Here is a 14967-nt window from a genome sequence, read left to right as displayed (position 1 = left end):
CTACTTGTATCAAAAGGATACAGTACCTTTCAATTATTTTAAAGACAGCCATCTTTTTCCTAAGAAACAAGGTATAGCAAATAAGCCATTGATTTTACACTCAAAAGACCCAGGCTGGAATAAAAACCATGCTTCATAGCTGAGTGTCCTTGATCATGCCATTAATGCATTAAAATATTCACTGATTACTTCCTATGTACCAGGATTTGATATCCCAAAGATCAGTAAGACACATTCGCAACTCTCTACTGAAATAGAGACACCCAAACAGAATTATAAGTTTGTAAAATGCAGAGGTAGGAAGGGAGCTTCTCTGAAAAGCAGCACTCACCCTGGCCTGACATTTTAGGGAAGGCTTCCTTGAGTTACATCTAATATTATACGAATTTTTAAAGAGAAATGGTCAGGTGAAAACAACTTAGGGGTAGAGGAAGAAAGATAAGGAAGGGCATTCCAAATAGAAGAGTCTGCATGAGTAAAGACTTGGAGGCAAGAAATAGCATGATATATGGAAGTGATAAATAATTCAGTGTTTCAGACTGCAAATCAAAAATTACAGGTTCATGGTCAAATGCGGTGGCTCACGCCTGTAATCCCAGCACTTTCATGCCTGTAATCCCAGCACTTTGGGAGGCTGAGGCAGGTGGATCACGAGGTCAGGAGTTCGAGACCAGCCTGGCCAACATGGTGAAACCCCGTCTGTACTAAAAATACAAAAAATTCGCTGGGCATGGTGGCATGCACCTGTAATCCCAGCTACTCAGGAGGCTGAGAAGGGAGAATTGCTGGAACCCAGGAGGCAGAGGTTGTAGTGAGTAGAGATTGTGCCACTGCACTCCAGCCTGGGAAATGGAGCAAGACTCCATCTCGAAAAAAAAAAAAAAAAAATTACAGATTCAAACACCCAATCAAGTCAGTCATTCATTCAAACAAAACCTACTGAGTACTTCTATGCCTCAGACAAATGCTTTAGAATGTGGCATAAGACAACAAAACAGATAAAAATGCCTGCCTTCATGGATTTTACATTTTAATAGAGGAACACAATTAAAAATACATGTAACAATATGTAATACATATATAGAATAATGATAAACACTGAAGTAAAAAGAGGAGATAAAACAGGGTGGAGGAGATAGGGGTAGGGGCTATGGAAGTTGCAAAGCTTCAATTTAAATAGGGAGGTTGGGATATGCTTTACTGCAAAGGTGACATTTGAACAACATGTAAAAGCTATGAAGGAATTAGTTGTATGGATCCAAAAGCATTCTAGATAGAAGCAGTCAGTGCAAAGGCCCTGTGGTAGAAGTAGGCCTAGTGTACTTAAGAAACAGGGTGGTAAGTATGGCTGGAACAAAGGGAGAGAGAATACAGAGACATGTAGTCAGAGAGGTAATGGGAGACCAGATCATGTAGAGCAGAGGTGTCCAATCTTTTGAGTTCCTTAGGCCACACTGGAGGAAGAATTGTCTTGGGCCACGCATAAAATACACTAACACTAATGATACCTAAAGAGCTCAAAAAAAAAAAAAATCTCATAATGTTTTAAGAAAGTTTACAAATTTGTGGTGGGCTGCATTCAAAGCCATCATAGGCCACAGGCAGCCTGTGAGCTGTAAGTTGGACAAGACTGATGTAGACTATTGTAGGCCAACATAAGGCTGTTAGCTTCTACTATGAATCAAATGATTCACGAAAGGTTTTTAAGCAAAAAAGTAATGTTATATTCTTCTGTATATTATTTTGAAATAATTCTGAATTTACAGAAGAGTTGCAAAGATAATAGAAAGTTCTCATATACCCCTCACCCAATTTCTTCTAATATTAACATCTTATACTACCACGGTGCATTTATCAAAACTAAGAAACCAACACTGATACATTTCTATCAACTAAACCATAGACTTTATTTGGATTTCACCAGTTTTTCCATTAATAACCTCTTTCTGTTTCAGGATCCAATGTAGCATAACATATTGCATTTAGAATCTTACATGTAAATATACAATTTTTTATTTATATTTTAAAAGTATCACTCTGGCTGACATATGAGAATAGACTCTATGGAGGCAAGGACTGAAAAAAGCAGAGAGAACAGAACACAATTACTATAAGCCAAGCAAGAAATGATAGTGGGTAATAACAAAAATCTGAGCAAGAGATGATCAGTATACTAATAGCAGAAATAGTAGAAAACTGTTGAATTCTAGATATATTTCATAGAAAAAGCCAACAGATTTGTTGGAATACAAGAGAAAGGAAGGAGTCAAGGATGACTTCAAAGATTTAACTGAGCAACTGGCTGTATAAAGTTGCCATCAATTCAGATGAGAAAGAATGGGAAAGGTTTGGGAGGAAAAGAGTTCGGTCTGGGACATCTGAGTTCAAGGTATCTTTTAAATATACCAATGAAGATGCAGAGGTAGAAAAAGAGGAATTGGAACATGGAGCATAGAAGACTCTTTAGAGGATTTTTGTTGCAGAGAAAAGCAAACAAATGGGGTTGAAAATGGAGAAAGGTTGAGAAACATTTCTTAAGGTAAAAGAAATAAGACATACATTAAATAGAAGTGTCTTTTTTGGTGAAACTTCTTTTTTTTAAAAATGTTAATGTGTATATTTGAGGTTTACAAGTTGACATTATAGGATACACACAGATAGTAAAATGGTTAGTCAAGGAGATTAACACCTATCATCTATCTCATTTTTTGTGTGTGACAAGGGCAGCTGAAAATCTACTTATTTAACAAAAATCCCTAACAGAATAAAACTGTATTAACTTTGGTCCTCAAGTACATTTCAGTCTGAATTGAAAAGCCATGTGGGAAGAGAATAAAAACAAGGGGGGAGAAAACTAGGACAAACACTGGAACATGAAAAACCTCTACCTGAGGTTAGGGAGGCTAGCTGAGGATAAGTGGAAAAAAGCAGAACAATTGTCTTTCAATATATGTGAATAACAGTGAATGAAAAAAGGTAGGTAATGTAAAAGGTAATGTAAATCAACCCTATCATTAACACTAGCAACAAAGTAAAAAGAGAAAACGGGGAGAAAGTGGTCTGGTGATACAAATGCAATACCAACTTAATACTAAAACCTTTTATAGCAGTCCTCTCCTTATCCAAGGGTGTATATCCCAAGGCCCCGTGAGGAGGCTGAATCCAATTGCCTTCAATCTGAGCATGCTTCTGTTCACATTTGCTAACCACAAATTTAATTCCCTTTTTATCTTAACTAAGCTTTTATCATGCACTATGGCTATAAGTTTGGCAGTTTGAAGTGTGACAGTAAAACTAGCATAAATTTCTTTTTGCTTATTCACAATTTTACAGATAGATTTGTTCTTACCTAGATCTTAACAACATCAACATAGGATTTCTTTTCTTCCTTATTAAGTGGAGAACTTTCATTTTTTTGCTTAAAAGAGGCATTTTACAGCTACTCTTTGGCATAACTAAATTGCCAGCGTCGTTACTCTTGTGCTTTGAAGCAATAATTAAGTAAAATAAGTATTCCTAGAACACACGCACTGTGATACCACCTCCATCAATCTGATAACCAAGCAACTAAAAGGCAGGAAGCTTATACAGCAGGGATACACTACACAAGGAGATGATTCATGGCCCCGGGATGAATGGGATAGGATGGAATAAGATTTCATCACAACACAGAAAGGCATGCTATTTAAAATGTATGCATTATTTCTGGAATTTTTTTTTTTGAGATGGAGTCTCGCTCTGTTGCCCACGCAGGAGTGCAGTGGCACAATCTCGGCTCACTGCAGCCTCCACCTCCCGGGTTCAATTGATTCTCCTGCCTCAGCCTCCTGACTAGCTGGGACTACAGGCACATGCCACCAAGCCTGGCTAATTTTTGTATATTAGTAGAGATGGGGTTTCACCATGTTGGCCAGGCTGGTCTCAAACTCCTGACCTCAAGTGATCTGCCCGCCTTGGTCTCCCAAAGTGCTGGAATTACAGGCATGAGCCACCGCCTCCGGCTGCAATTTTCTACTTAATATTTTCAGACTGTGGTTGATCATGGGTAACTGAAACTGCAGAAATCAAAACCTCAGATGAGGAGGGACTACTGTATTTAGTGCCTAATATATGCAATTCAACCATTCCTCCATTATAATTCCTCCTCTCCAGGGACTTTTAATTTAGCAAAGACAAAGCCATGCACAGTAATAGCCAACACTTTCTGAGTGCTTACTGTATGCCAAACATTTGCCTAGATGATTTACTTGTAATAACTCATGTAATCCTCATAACACTGAGGACACCTGTGCACTGGCGCCACAGAAAACTACAAATATCCACTATTTTTACATACGATTTTAATATACCCATGAAACCAAAGTTGGAAATATTCTTCCAGATGCAGGTGAGATAATACTTTTTGAACAGGCCAGACGTGGTGCGGTGGCCTACACCTGTAATCCCAGCACTTTGGGAGGCCGAGGCGGGAGGATCACTTGAGCCCAGGAGTTTGAGACCAGCCTAGGCAACATAGTGAGCCCTGTCTCTACAAAAAATAAAATAAAATTAGCCAAGTATGGTGGCTTGCAACCATGGTCCCGGCTACTGGGGATACTGAGGGAGGAGGATAGATCGCTTCTGCCCTGGAGGTTGAGGCTGCAGTGAGTCACTGCACTCCACCCTGGGCAACAGAGCAAGATCCTGTCTCAAAAATAAAAATAAATAATAATTTTTGAACAAAGGAATAACACAGACAGATTTTATTTCTAGTAAGGAAAGGATCTAAGATGGTTTTAAATGAGGATTCATTGCAAAGCTGCCAGAAAGATTTTAGAAATTGTGATATAATCTGAAAACCAAAAAGTAGGGGGTTTATGTAAGACAATGGAGCTAAACTACCACCTCCCAAAAAAAAACTCACCACATCAGATTAACTTTGATGTTTTACATAAATGCAATAAACATTATACATATTTGTTCAGCCTCATTTATTGGCATATGTGTTTCTCTATAGATAACTTAAAAACTGGCAACGCCGTTCTTTACTATTTTGAAGCTCAGGTACATAAGAAGTCATAGCCTAAAATTAATTAAAATATATAGATATAGCAAATCAATTGTGATCTCTAACAAGTTAAGCTTTCTGATGCTCTTCACAGGTAGCCTGAAGCAGAGCTTCATACATAAGTATTACCTTTATATGTAACAAAGATCAAGACAATCTTCACATGAAAACAAGGGCAGTTATGTCTACAGACACATTTACTGCCCTAAAAGCCAAGCTCGATAAATTGCACAACATAATTTCCATAACTAAACCAGGTTTGTTTAATTTGAATGGCAAAACCTAAAAGGTATAATATAAAGGAATTACAAGACAGAACATTAAAAGAATTTTTTATCCTTAGGTGGAGAGTACTGTATTTTTTAAATACCTTTCTTATTCCCCTCTCCCCCAACCTTATTAAATTCCTTAAAGGAACAGACCATCTTTGTTCCTATGCTGCAATCTCAAGATCCATGAATAAAGCAGGCACCCAGTAAATACTTGCTAATTTGTGTATTTGACCAACTCTTGACAATTCAATATAACAGACTCAAATATCAAGTTAGTTATAGTTTAAAACAAAACCTTTGTGTGCCCTAGTGAACAATGTAAACACAAATAGCAGAATCCCAAATCTTCTAATCATTGTGTTGCCCTAAATACAAAACGGTCTCATAGGCCAAATACAGCTCATAAACCAAAATCTCACGTGAGTTACCTTCTCTCTTTCTCTCTATCCACCTTCTAAGTCAATAAAAAAATGAAAACATTCTGAAAAGAACTCTATCCTGCCTGAGAAAAAATACACCACACATTTAGAACTAAAAGCTTGCCATAAGGGGGCAAAGAGTGAAAAACTCTCATTTCTAATACTTTATTAGAATTCCAAGAACTACGCATATTCAAACATGTCAAAGCGCCTGTTTCTCCATCGATAAAATGCAGAAAGAAAAACGTTGTGTGTGTGTGTGTGTGTGTGTGTGTGTGTGTGTGTCCGTGTGTGTGTAATAGAACCTCACCTAATGGGATAATTAAGATCAGAAAAAGCTAAATACTACTACTGATTAAAATTTGCCTTGTCATTTGTCTTGCCAGTTGATCTCTTTAAAGTACCTAATCAATCGCTGCAGTCCGCAAACGGCAGTTCCTTCCCATTGGTTACCACAGAAAGTTCTTTCCTGACCTCAAATTGCCTAGTACGTTTCAGCCTCGATTCCTGGATGCAACCCACAGTTTACCAATATCTGGGGATTGAAAGGACAGGCCAGTGATGGGGAAATGCTCAAACAGCCTACTCAACACTACCCTCTGGATTCAACCGTCCTCCCAATCCCACAACCAACACAGAGCATTTCAAAAGTGCTTCGCATTCCCAAGAATCCCTCAGATGCAAAGGGAGAAACTGAAAAGGGGGTGAACAGGTCGCACCCTGAGGATAATGCCGAGAACCCTAGCATCCCCAAAAGCCCACAAGAGGAAGTCGCGGGAGCTCACAAATTGAGGGGGATTCTCGCATTGTGGAGTTCTAGGGGTAAGTAGCAGGGAACTTTTTTAAAAAGAAAGCAAAAAGATAAAAAGAACAGAACCTCAGATTTTTGTTATTTAAAGAGGCAGCCCCACTTCCGGATCCTACCTCTCCGTGACTCTACTTCCGGTATCTTCCAAAACGCCCGCTTTCACAGATCAAGGTTTTGCAACCAATGAGAGTATCAGCTACTTCCGCCGGCCTGCGGATCGTGGTCTAAATCCCGCCTTTTCCGGTGGAGATGAGCCTATCCTAGCGTCTTAATCGCTCGTCTTGGTACGCGGTGCCGTGACAAGCCCAACCGGACGGCTGGAGAGGGCGAGAAGGGCAGACGGGACGTGCAGCCTCTTCCGCCTGAGCCCCGGAAGGGTGATGTGGCTGCGGCATCGCCGGCCTCGCTATGGTAAGAAGTGGGGCTCCCAGGTCGCGGTTGATCTTCGAGAAGGGGTTGTGGATCTAGACTAGGGCTGGAGTTTGTGCGGCAGCCCGGGGTGTGTGGGCCCGGAGCTGAGAGGCCTTGGAGCCATGTGGTCACTCCACGGCCAACCAGAGAGAATCAGGACGGACTGTCCGAGGAAGACTGCTGGGTCGGGAGCCTGCCCCTCATGCAAAGTCCGCTTTCCTACTTTGTTTAGGAAAAAAAAAATGCGTTGGTGTGTTTTAACACGTTGGCTACGTAGATTATGTGTGGTCATTGACCCTTTGAAGCATTAGCGCTTCTCGAGTTTCCGCTTGTTTTGTTGCATCTCCTTATCTCGCCCTAGGGGCTTTACTCTGGTGTTATTGTTTGATTTTTGGGGGGAGTTTCTTTTGGCACCAAACTCCATACCTTCATTTTCATCTGTTTAGTCAGTAGCCTCTCAAGACCCTTCCACCTTATGCTCTTAACTTTGAAAATGCTGCTTTACAAGCTATAGGTTTTAATAGTTAAGAGTTCTCTGCAAAGGTGGATTGCCCTTCTAGGAGCTTAATATACTTATTGGAGTGGTGTCTAGCCTCAGGCCTTCCTCCTCTTTTACCTCCAGGTCCATGTGCCAAATGTTGTGTATATTTCTGGACAAAGGATGCATGCCTGCGAATAGACCCAAAACCAACTATGACTCCAAAAAGCTTGAGTCTCCATGGTGAAAAATTATGAGCCTGTGTTCACAGAAGTTGCTGCAGAATCCCATATAGCAACAATTCATTTTCTTCTCTGGACGAATTTACCACCTGGTGGGAAGATGGCAGTTGAGACTAGGAAGACTGCCACTCTTAATTCTTTTACATCTTTCTAGAAACTGAAGTTGAATTCGTCTACTCGTAGTGCAAGTCAAAGATAACTCTTTTTATTATCTCACTGTCAGACTAGCTAAAAATAAGATACATATACTGTGCTTAAGATCAACAGTATATAAACTATCTTGTCATGCTTGTTTTTCCAAAAGTAGCAAATGCTTTCATTTATTACCACGTCCTATGTACCAGGCTCTTTTCAAAAAATCAGTTTATAAGCATGGAAATATCAAGTTCACAGCAACTTCTGAATAGATGTTTACAAGTGAGAGAAGTGAAACATGAGGAGACTGACTTGCCTTGGATCACACCTAGTAGATTTTAAAGCCAGGACTCAAACTTATTTCAATGTCCAGATGCCCGAAATCTTCATGCTGTTATCGATAGAAACACAACATAACTAAGGATGAAATAAGTCTTAGTGATTTGTTTCTTATAAATATAAATACATAAATCAGACATATGTGGAAAACAGAAACAACTGGCAGGTGGTTTTTTATTCCTGTGAGCTTGGGATGTCAAAAGTACATTGTTGGCAGAGCTACGAAGTGAGGTTTCAAGAAGGCTAACTTAGCAGCTTAAGAAATGGATTAGTGTCTCAGTATCTTTGAGTTCGCACCTAAACTTAGTTTATTTGTGAGGTAACCCAATGGTAATGACTTAATAAACCTGAATTACTGTATTTTAATGTTTTTTTTTTTTTTGAGATGGAGTCTCCCTCTGTTGCCCAGGCTGGAGTGCAGTGTCATAATCTCAGCTCACTGCAACCTCTGCTTCCTGGGTTCAAGCAATTCTCCTGCCTCAGCCTCCCGAGTAGCTGGGACTACAGGCGTGCACAACCACGCCCGGCTAATTTTTGTATTTTTAGTAGAGACGAGGTTTCACCATGTTGGCCAAGATGGTCTCGATCTCATGACCTCGTGATCCTCCCACCTCAGCCTCCCAAAGTGCTGGGATTACAGGCGTGAGCCACCGTCCCCGGCCAAGAATCTTTTTAAAAAGCATTTCAAGGACAAAATGTTTATCAGCAATAGTAATTTACAACTGTCAGCATGAACAGTAATTGTAGCACTTGTGAATTAATACTTTTCAAGAATTTCAGAATGCCTTGTTCCCCCCAACACCTAACATCCTTCAACATTTCTCTCATGTCTCATCTCTTTCCAAAAAGCCTCCCTTAACCCCTTCTATTTTCTTCTACTCTCTTTAGGTATCTATAGGGATATTCCTAGTTCATATGTATACTTCCAGTATCCCTCTAGCATAACCCTTTTCACAGAAAACAGCAATAAGGTGTTGCCTGCATTTCTCCCTCTCTAGGCAGAATTCTTAAAGACTAGGTATTTTAATCTCTACAGTCACAGTGCCAGCTGGAGTTAGTACTCCATTAAGAGTCTGGGCCTGTAATCTCAGCATTTTGGGAGGCCAAGGTGGGTAGATCAACTGAGGTCGGGAGTTGGAGACCAGCCTGACCAGTGTGGAGAAACCCCATCTCTGCTAAAAATAAAAAATTAGCCGGGCATGGTGGAGCATGCCTGTAATCCCAGCTACTTGGGAGGCTGAGGCAGGAGAATCACTTGAACCCAGGAGGTGGAGGTTGTGGTGTGTCGAGATTGTGCCATTGCACTCCAGCCTGGACAACAAGAGCGAAACTCCATCTCAAAAAAAAAAAAAAAGAGTCTGGGGATACAGACATGCTCAGTGTCTTCAAGGATTTCACAGTCCAGTGGGGGAGATTATTAAATAAGTAAATTCCATCTGTTGTCTGCTATGTTGTAGCAAGACAACACGTGTAGTAGAAAGAGCATGGGTTTAGACTGAGCCAGAGTTAGAATCATTTCCATTTCCGACCCTTTACTTGGTTAACTGTAAGGGAGTTTATTTTCATGTCTTTTTCTTGGTGCGCTAAATGATTTTCACAAACTCTGCAAAGCAGGAATGATTGCCCACATTTCATAATTAAACTGAGTCTCCAGAGAATAGATGTGAAGTATTTTCTCTCCTCTTGTAGCAGAAGATATGTAGAAAATCATTAAACACAGTGGAAGGAGTAGTACTGGCTGGGAACTGCTTGAGAGATGTCCCCAAGAAATAAGTAATTCTCTCTCACCTGTACTTTAAAGAGTATTAGGGAAGGAGTCATTAGCTACAGGTGGGACAGCAATCTCTATCCCATAGATAAAGGAAATGGCAGTTATGGGAACAAAAGGCATGAAGTTCAATAGTTGCATGGAGCCTCAATGTGGCAGGAATAAAAAGAAGTTAAGTATAGTAGACTGGTGACAGATGAGGCTAGAAAGATTGGGGCCAGATTTTGAAGAGCTTTGTGCCATGCCAAAGACTTTATATTTTGATGATGTTTAATTGCTTACTTGATAAAGGCTTTGGAGCAGGGAAATAAAAGGTGTGCATTTTAGAAAACCAACTGGTAACAACATAGAGTATATTTAAATGGAGGAAGATTAGAATCTGGGAGACCAGCTTGAAAACAAGTGCTGTAGTTCAGGTATACAATGATTGAATGTCTCAAGTCTGATGAGCAGTTGGGTTGAAAGGAAAGGAAAACTAGGAAAATCGTTTTGAAGTTACTTAGTGAAGGGTGATGAAGCACAGCTCCAGCTTGGATGATTTATTGGATGGGAAAGAAATACAGCAGATCCTCAATAACGTGTGTGAGGAAGAAACTCCATTCCCAATTGCACGTTGTCTTCATGTCTGTTCTTCCCATGTCTGCATGGATTTTCTCTTGGTACTCCAGTTCCCTTCCACATCCCAGAGATGTATACAATGGGTTTGTTGAGGTGTCTACACTCTCCCAGTTTGAGTGCTCTGCACTGGAATGATGTCCTATACTCCAGGCTACTGGGATGGCTCCCGGCACCGTCAACACTGAACTGAAATAGCAAATAGCCAGCTATCTTACTTGTTTTTATTAATCTTTCTTAAGTGGATGTATAGCTCACATTTACTTCAGTGTTGAATATTAGAAGGGTTTTGATATTGATTTGGAAGTTTGGTGATGCTTTTGTGACTAGAAATATGCCATCGGAACTTAACTCTTGTTTATACCAATTCGCCTACGGTAAATTTTTTTTGTTATACATCTTTTGGCTTAAAGTTGCATTTTCTGAGGACCTGTGGATGACGTTAAGTGAGGACTTACTGTTTTCGTTAAGCACCTACTCTGACAGGTGTTTTATTTTACATACAAGGTTTTATTAAAGACGTATTATTGGCCACATTTTTCATATGAAGAAACAGATGCAGAGAGCCAAGTGTCTTGCCCAACATCACACTGCTTATAAATAGCAGAGCTAAGATTTAAACTGAACCAATTTGTCACGAAATGCTGTGCCTTTTCAACTATGCAACAATACCATTAATTGCACAAAAATATTAAGAAAAGCAAAGTTTTTATGTCAGGAGTGGGTGAGGAGGTAGCAGTTCAGATAATTCTGTTGCTAATAATTGCTTTTGCATCATCCATGAAAACGGCATCACAGTTAAAAGGCAAGTATCTTAGTATTGTAAAAATAGTTCTGATCTTATGAACCCATGAAAGGGTTCCATGAACCACACCTTTGATAACCACTTCATTAGGCTAATAGGAATCTGATGTGGGTGCTGATCTTCTCTAGCAAAGCTTTTGAATACTGATTGCAAAGAAAAACTTCCAGGAGGCTGAGGCAGGCATTCGAGACTAGCCTGACCAACATGGTGAAACCCCATTTCTACTAAAAATACAAAAAAAAATTAGCCGGGCGTGGTGGCGTGCACCTGTAGTCCCAGCTGCTCGGGAGGCTGAGGCAGGATAATTGCTTGAACCCAAGGGGTGGAGGTTGCAATGAGCCGAGATCATGCCACTGCACTCCAGTCTGGGCAACAGAGTGAGACTCCATCTCAAAAAAAAGCTTTCAGGGAATTTTAAGAAACTATAGGTGCCCAGACCAGTTAAATCCAAATTTCTGGGCAATGATGGCTTTTTAAGCTCCAAGTGGTTCTAATAAGCAGTTAGATTTCATACCATATGATAGGACATTTTATCAGTCTTTGTTTTTTTCTTGATTGCAAGGTCAGAGGACTTTACAGCAGGCTTTGCTCTTTTCCTTCAGAATACTGTCTCTTGTCCAACCTTTTTATCAAAGACATATGTGGAGCATTTATTCTAATTTTTTTTCACTCTACCATTTATCATTGTTTTGCGTATGCCTTCTCTAACTCTTGACACCCTTTTGCCTTATCTTTAGATCTGAGGTGTATATAAAATAGCTCCAAAACAAAGCAGCACAAACAGCAAATTAATTGTAGGTACCATGATAATGAGATGAAAATAACTACAAAATCAGTGTTGCCAGTGGAAAACAGAGTTCAAGCGCTTCTACTCTGTACTGTAGTTTTACTCATCATATCCATGAAAGTTGTTAAATGGAAAGTATTAAGTAGAAAATGTCTCTGTACATTTTAAAAATATGACTGGTGAGAACAAATGGTTGTTTAATCCAGCCCCCACATTTTACAAATGAAATGAAACTGACAAGTGGAGATGTGAGATGTTGATTCACCTAAGGTCAAATTTTTATACTTGGATTACTTCATTAACCCAAATATTCAGTGGCCACTGTTGCTGAGAAGAGATGGGTGATGGGTTCATATCTAAATATTAATCAAGCCTGATTTCTTGCTCTCAAATTAAACTGAGGTTACTTGTCTATTTGGTGCAATATCATCACCCTACCATGTGATAAGCAACAAAGTTTAAATTTATATGCTAATAATGCCAAAAGAAAATGTTGATAATTTTTGTGTATTAGTGGAAATCTTTTCAACCAATTCTGGTCACTTATTTTGGGCAAATTATGTATATGTGTGTTTGTGCATTCATATGCAGGCTAACATTCTTGCATTTTCATGTTTTGCATTTTAAGAGACTAGTTGGAAAATGCTGACCTGACCTAGATTTTCTAAATGATAAATGCTGACCCACTTTTCTAATGCTGAATAATTTTTATCACAATTAGGTCAGGAGTGTCATTTCTGTGTTCCCTTCCATCCCCAAAAAGGGATAAACTAGTTTCATGTAAAAGAAGTAAGTATTAATACAAGTAAAATTGTTACTATTTGGAGTTTTAAAATGTTGTCTTTTATATTTAATTTTTGTTTTAAAGCTGGAGGAATTAGTATGTCAGTAAAAATTTATTCCCCATATAGGAGGCAGTCAACATTTGAAGCTTCAACACAGTGTTATGTATAAATAAGCCCCTTAATCAACAAATTTGTTAAACAATTTGTTTAGTGCCCAAGTGATCCAAGACTAATAAAAGTACTGTAGATTTAGTCACCCCTTTCTGCAGATTAAGTATGCTTAATAACCAGTCATTAAGCACTCTAGCCACAGCTTGTTTAGCATATTGATGTGTATATTTCTTCTGCTTTTCTCATTGTTTCTTTTTGCATTTTTATATTGCTTGGATAATTCCTTTTTTCCTTCTTCTATTCCTAATGTTTTCAGTGGTTTCTTTTTAAGATTTCTTATTTGAAAGTTTTGTTAATAAATACCTTGAGCTCTTAGAAGTATTTTATTCGTCTTTTTAAAAAATCTCCTATATTGAATTCTTACTTATAATCAGACTTAATGAATATAATTTTAGTGTTCAGAAATGACTCTGAAAATGAGAAATTTCATCTTAATAAATAAAATGATTTTAAAAATCTAAAAAAAATTCTAATTTTTCAAATAGACTTGAAAATAGAACATTTTTTAGAGGTTTGTCAACATTGTAAGTAATTTCATGTCTAGACCCCTTCCTTAGCTTTGCATTGACCTTCCATCTATTCATTGATTAATTATTGCATCTCCTATAGTGGTGGCCAAATAAAGTCTGTGAATTGTTTTTATTATTTCAAAACACCTAACCAAATGTGATTTACTTCAAAATGATCAAATAAAGTAACTGACTCAAGTTTATATCCTTCCGGTTTGGGTAAATTAACTCAGTTCGATAACACTAGTTGTTTCAAGCATATCAAAAGATCTTATTGACTATGAGTTGTCAGATAAGTCTGCAATGCAGAGGGTTAGTAAAAGAGCCCTTGATGACAAATCGTTTGGAGGCCTCCATTGCCATGTTTTAGAAGAGTGACATAGCTCTCAGAGTAATGGTCAAGATAACCTGCGTACTCAGTCTTACAGAACCTGCGTACTCAGTCGTACAGATCTTTTGAAAGTGTATATCTCTTAAGAATTAAAAGAAGTCAGAAGAACACACACTTTCCAGTGTGCAAGCACCTTCAAAGCTTGCTGCTTGATAGAATAGAAAATCTGAATTCCAGGAGGTGATAGAAGATGTGGATACTGAATGGAAATTACCTCAGGTCTTTATTTTACCCTACAGCCTAGGTCCTTAACATAAATATAAGGAAATTTGCATCTTTCTACTTGATTTTCCAAAATATTCTTGAGAAGTAAACATATATGCAAAGCCATACATGGAGGTTTCTCTTGAAGAGTTAACAAAATACCGTATTCAGCAATCTGATCTACACTGGTTTTTGAATGTGTATTTTTTCTTTGGAAGCCAAGTATGCTCTTGGATTTGTTAAAATGTTCATTATTGCCAGTTGCGTTCAAGTTCCTGTTCATTTGGCATTTTTCAGTGACTTCTCTGTGTACTATATTTTAATAGTCACAGGGGATTGATGAAAACCTCAATAGAATAGACAATCACAGTACAATATGATGTGTTCTATAACATACACATTGTTATGTGTATGTATTATGCACATACAAAAATCCTGACTCTGCTTGGTATAGTGAGTGGGAACAGGAAAGACATCAGAGGAGGTGAATCTTGAGTTGAGATTGGACGCGTGAGTCAGTTCACCAAGCAGGCAAGAACAGATAGCATGTGCAAAACTCAATAGAGTACCTTGGAAAAGGTTTCATGACTTAAAGGCCCTGAAAAAAATTAAACAAGGTAAATGAATTTGACTTACCACCTTTTAATCATCTTTTCCTCTGTTTTGTGATTAAATATGCTTACCTTTTTCTTAGATTCCTCCTTTCCCTTTTAATAACATTTTTCTGTTGAAAATTGCAATTATTTTTTCACTGAAGAGGAACATCTGTTTCCTTTAACCC

The 14967-nt window shown here is 38.6% G+C and overlaps 2 protein-coding genes across 3 annotated transcripts in view; one reads left to right on the top strand and one right to left on the bottom strand.

Moving 5' to 3' along the window:
- Nucleotides 1-6853, bottom strand: part of XRCC4 (X-ray repair cross complementing 4) — a 273210-nt gene extending 266357 nt beyond the window's left edge. Inside the window, exon 1 of one of the 2 annotated variants that reach the window (XM_019026117.4) lies at nucleotides 6663-6853. The gene's annotated coding sequence lies outside the window, so the exon portion shown is untranslated. Of the gene's footprint in view, nucleotides 1-6615 lie in introns of both variants that reach the window. The other variant, XM_055385901.2, reaches the window with a different exon arrangement.
- TMEM167A (transmembrane protein 167A) overlaps nucleotides 6837-14967 on the top strand; it is a 27918-nt gene continuing 19787 nt past the window's right edge. Inside the window, exon 1 of the mRNA XM_004042237.4 lies at nucleotides 6837-6957. Within this exon, the coding sequence (XP_004042285.1) occupies nucleotides 6955-6957 (3 nt within the window). The 5' untranslated portion in view covers nucleotides 6837-6954. The remainder of the gene's footprint in view (nucleotides 6958-14967) is intronic.

This window comes from Gorilla gorilla, chromosome 4 (genome assembly GCF_029281585.2).
Source record: "Gorilla gorilla gorilla isolate KB3781 chromosome 4, NHGRI_mGorGor1-v2.1_pri, whole genome shotgun sequence".
NCBI lineage: Eukaryota > Metazoa > Chordata > Mammalia > Primates > Hominidae > Gorilla > Gorilla gorilla.
Note: the sequence above shows the minus strand (reverse complement) of the source record. Positions and strands in the feature narration are given on the sequence as shown.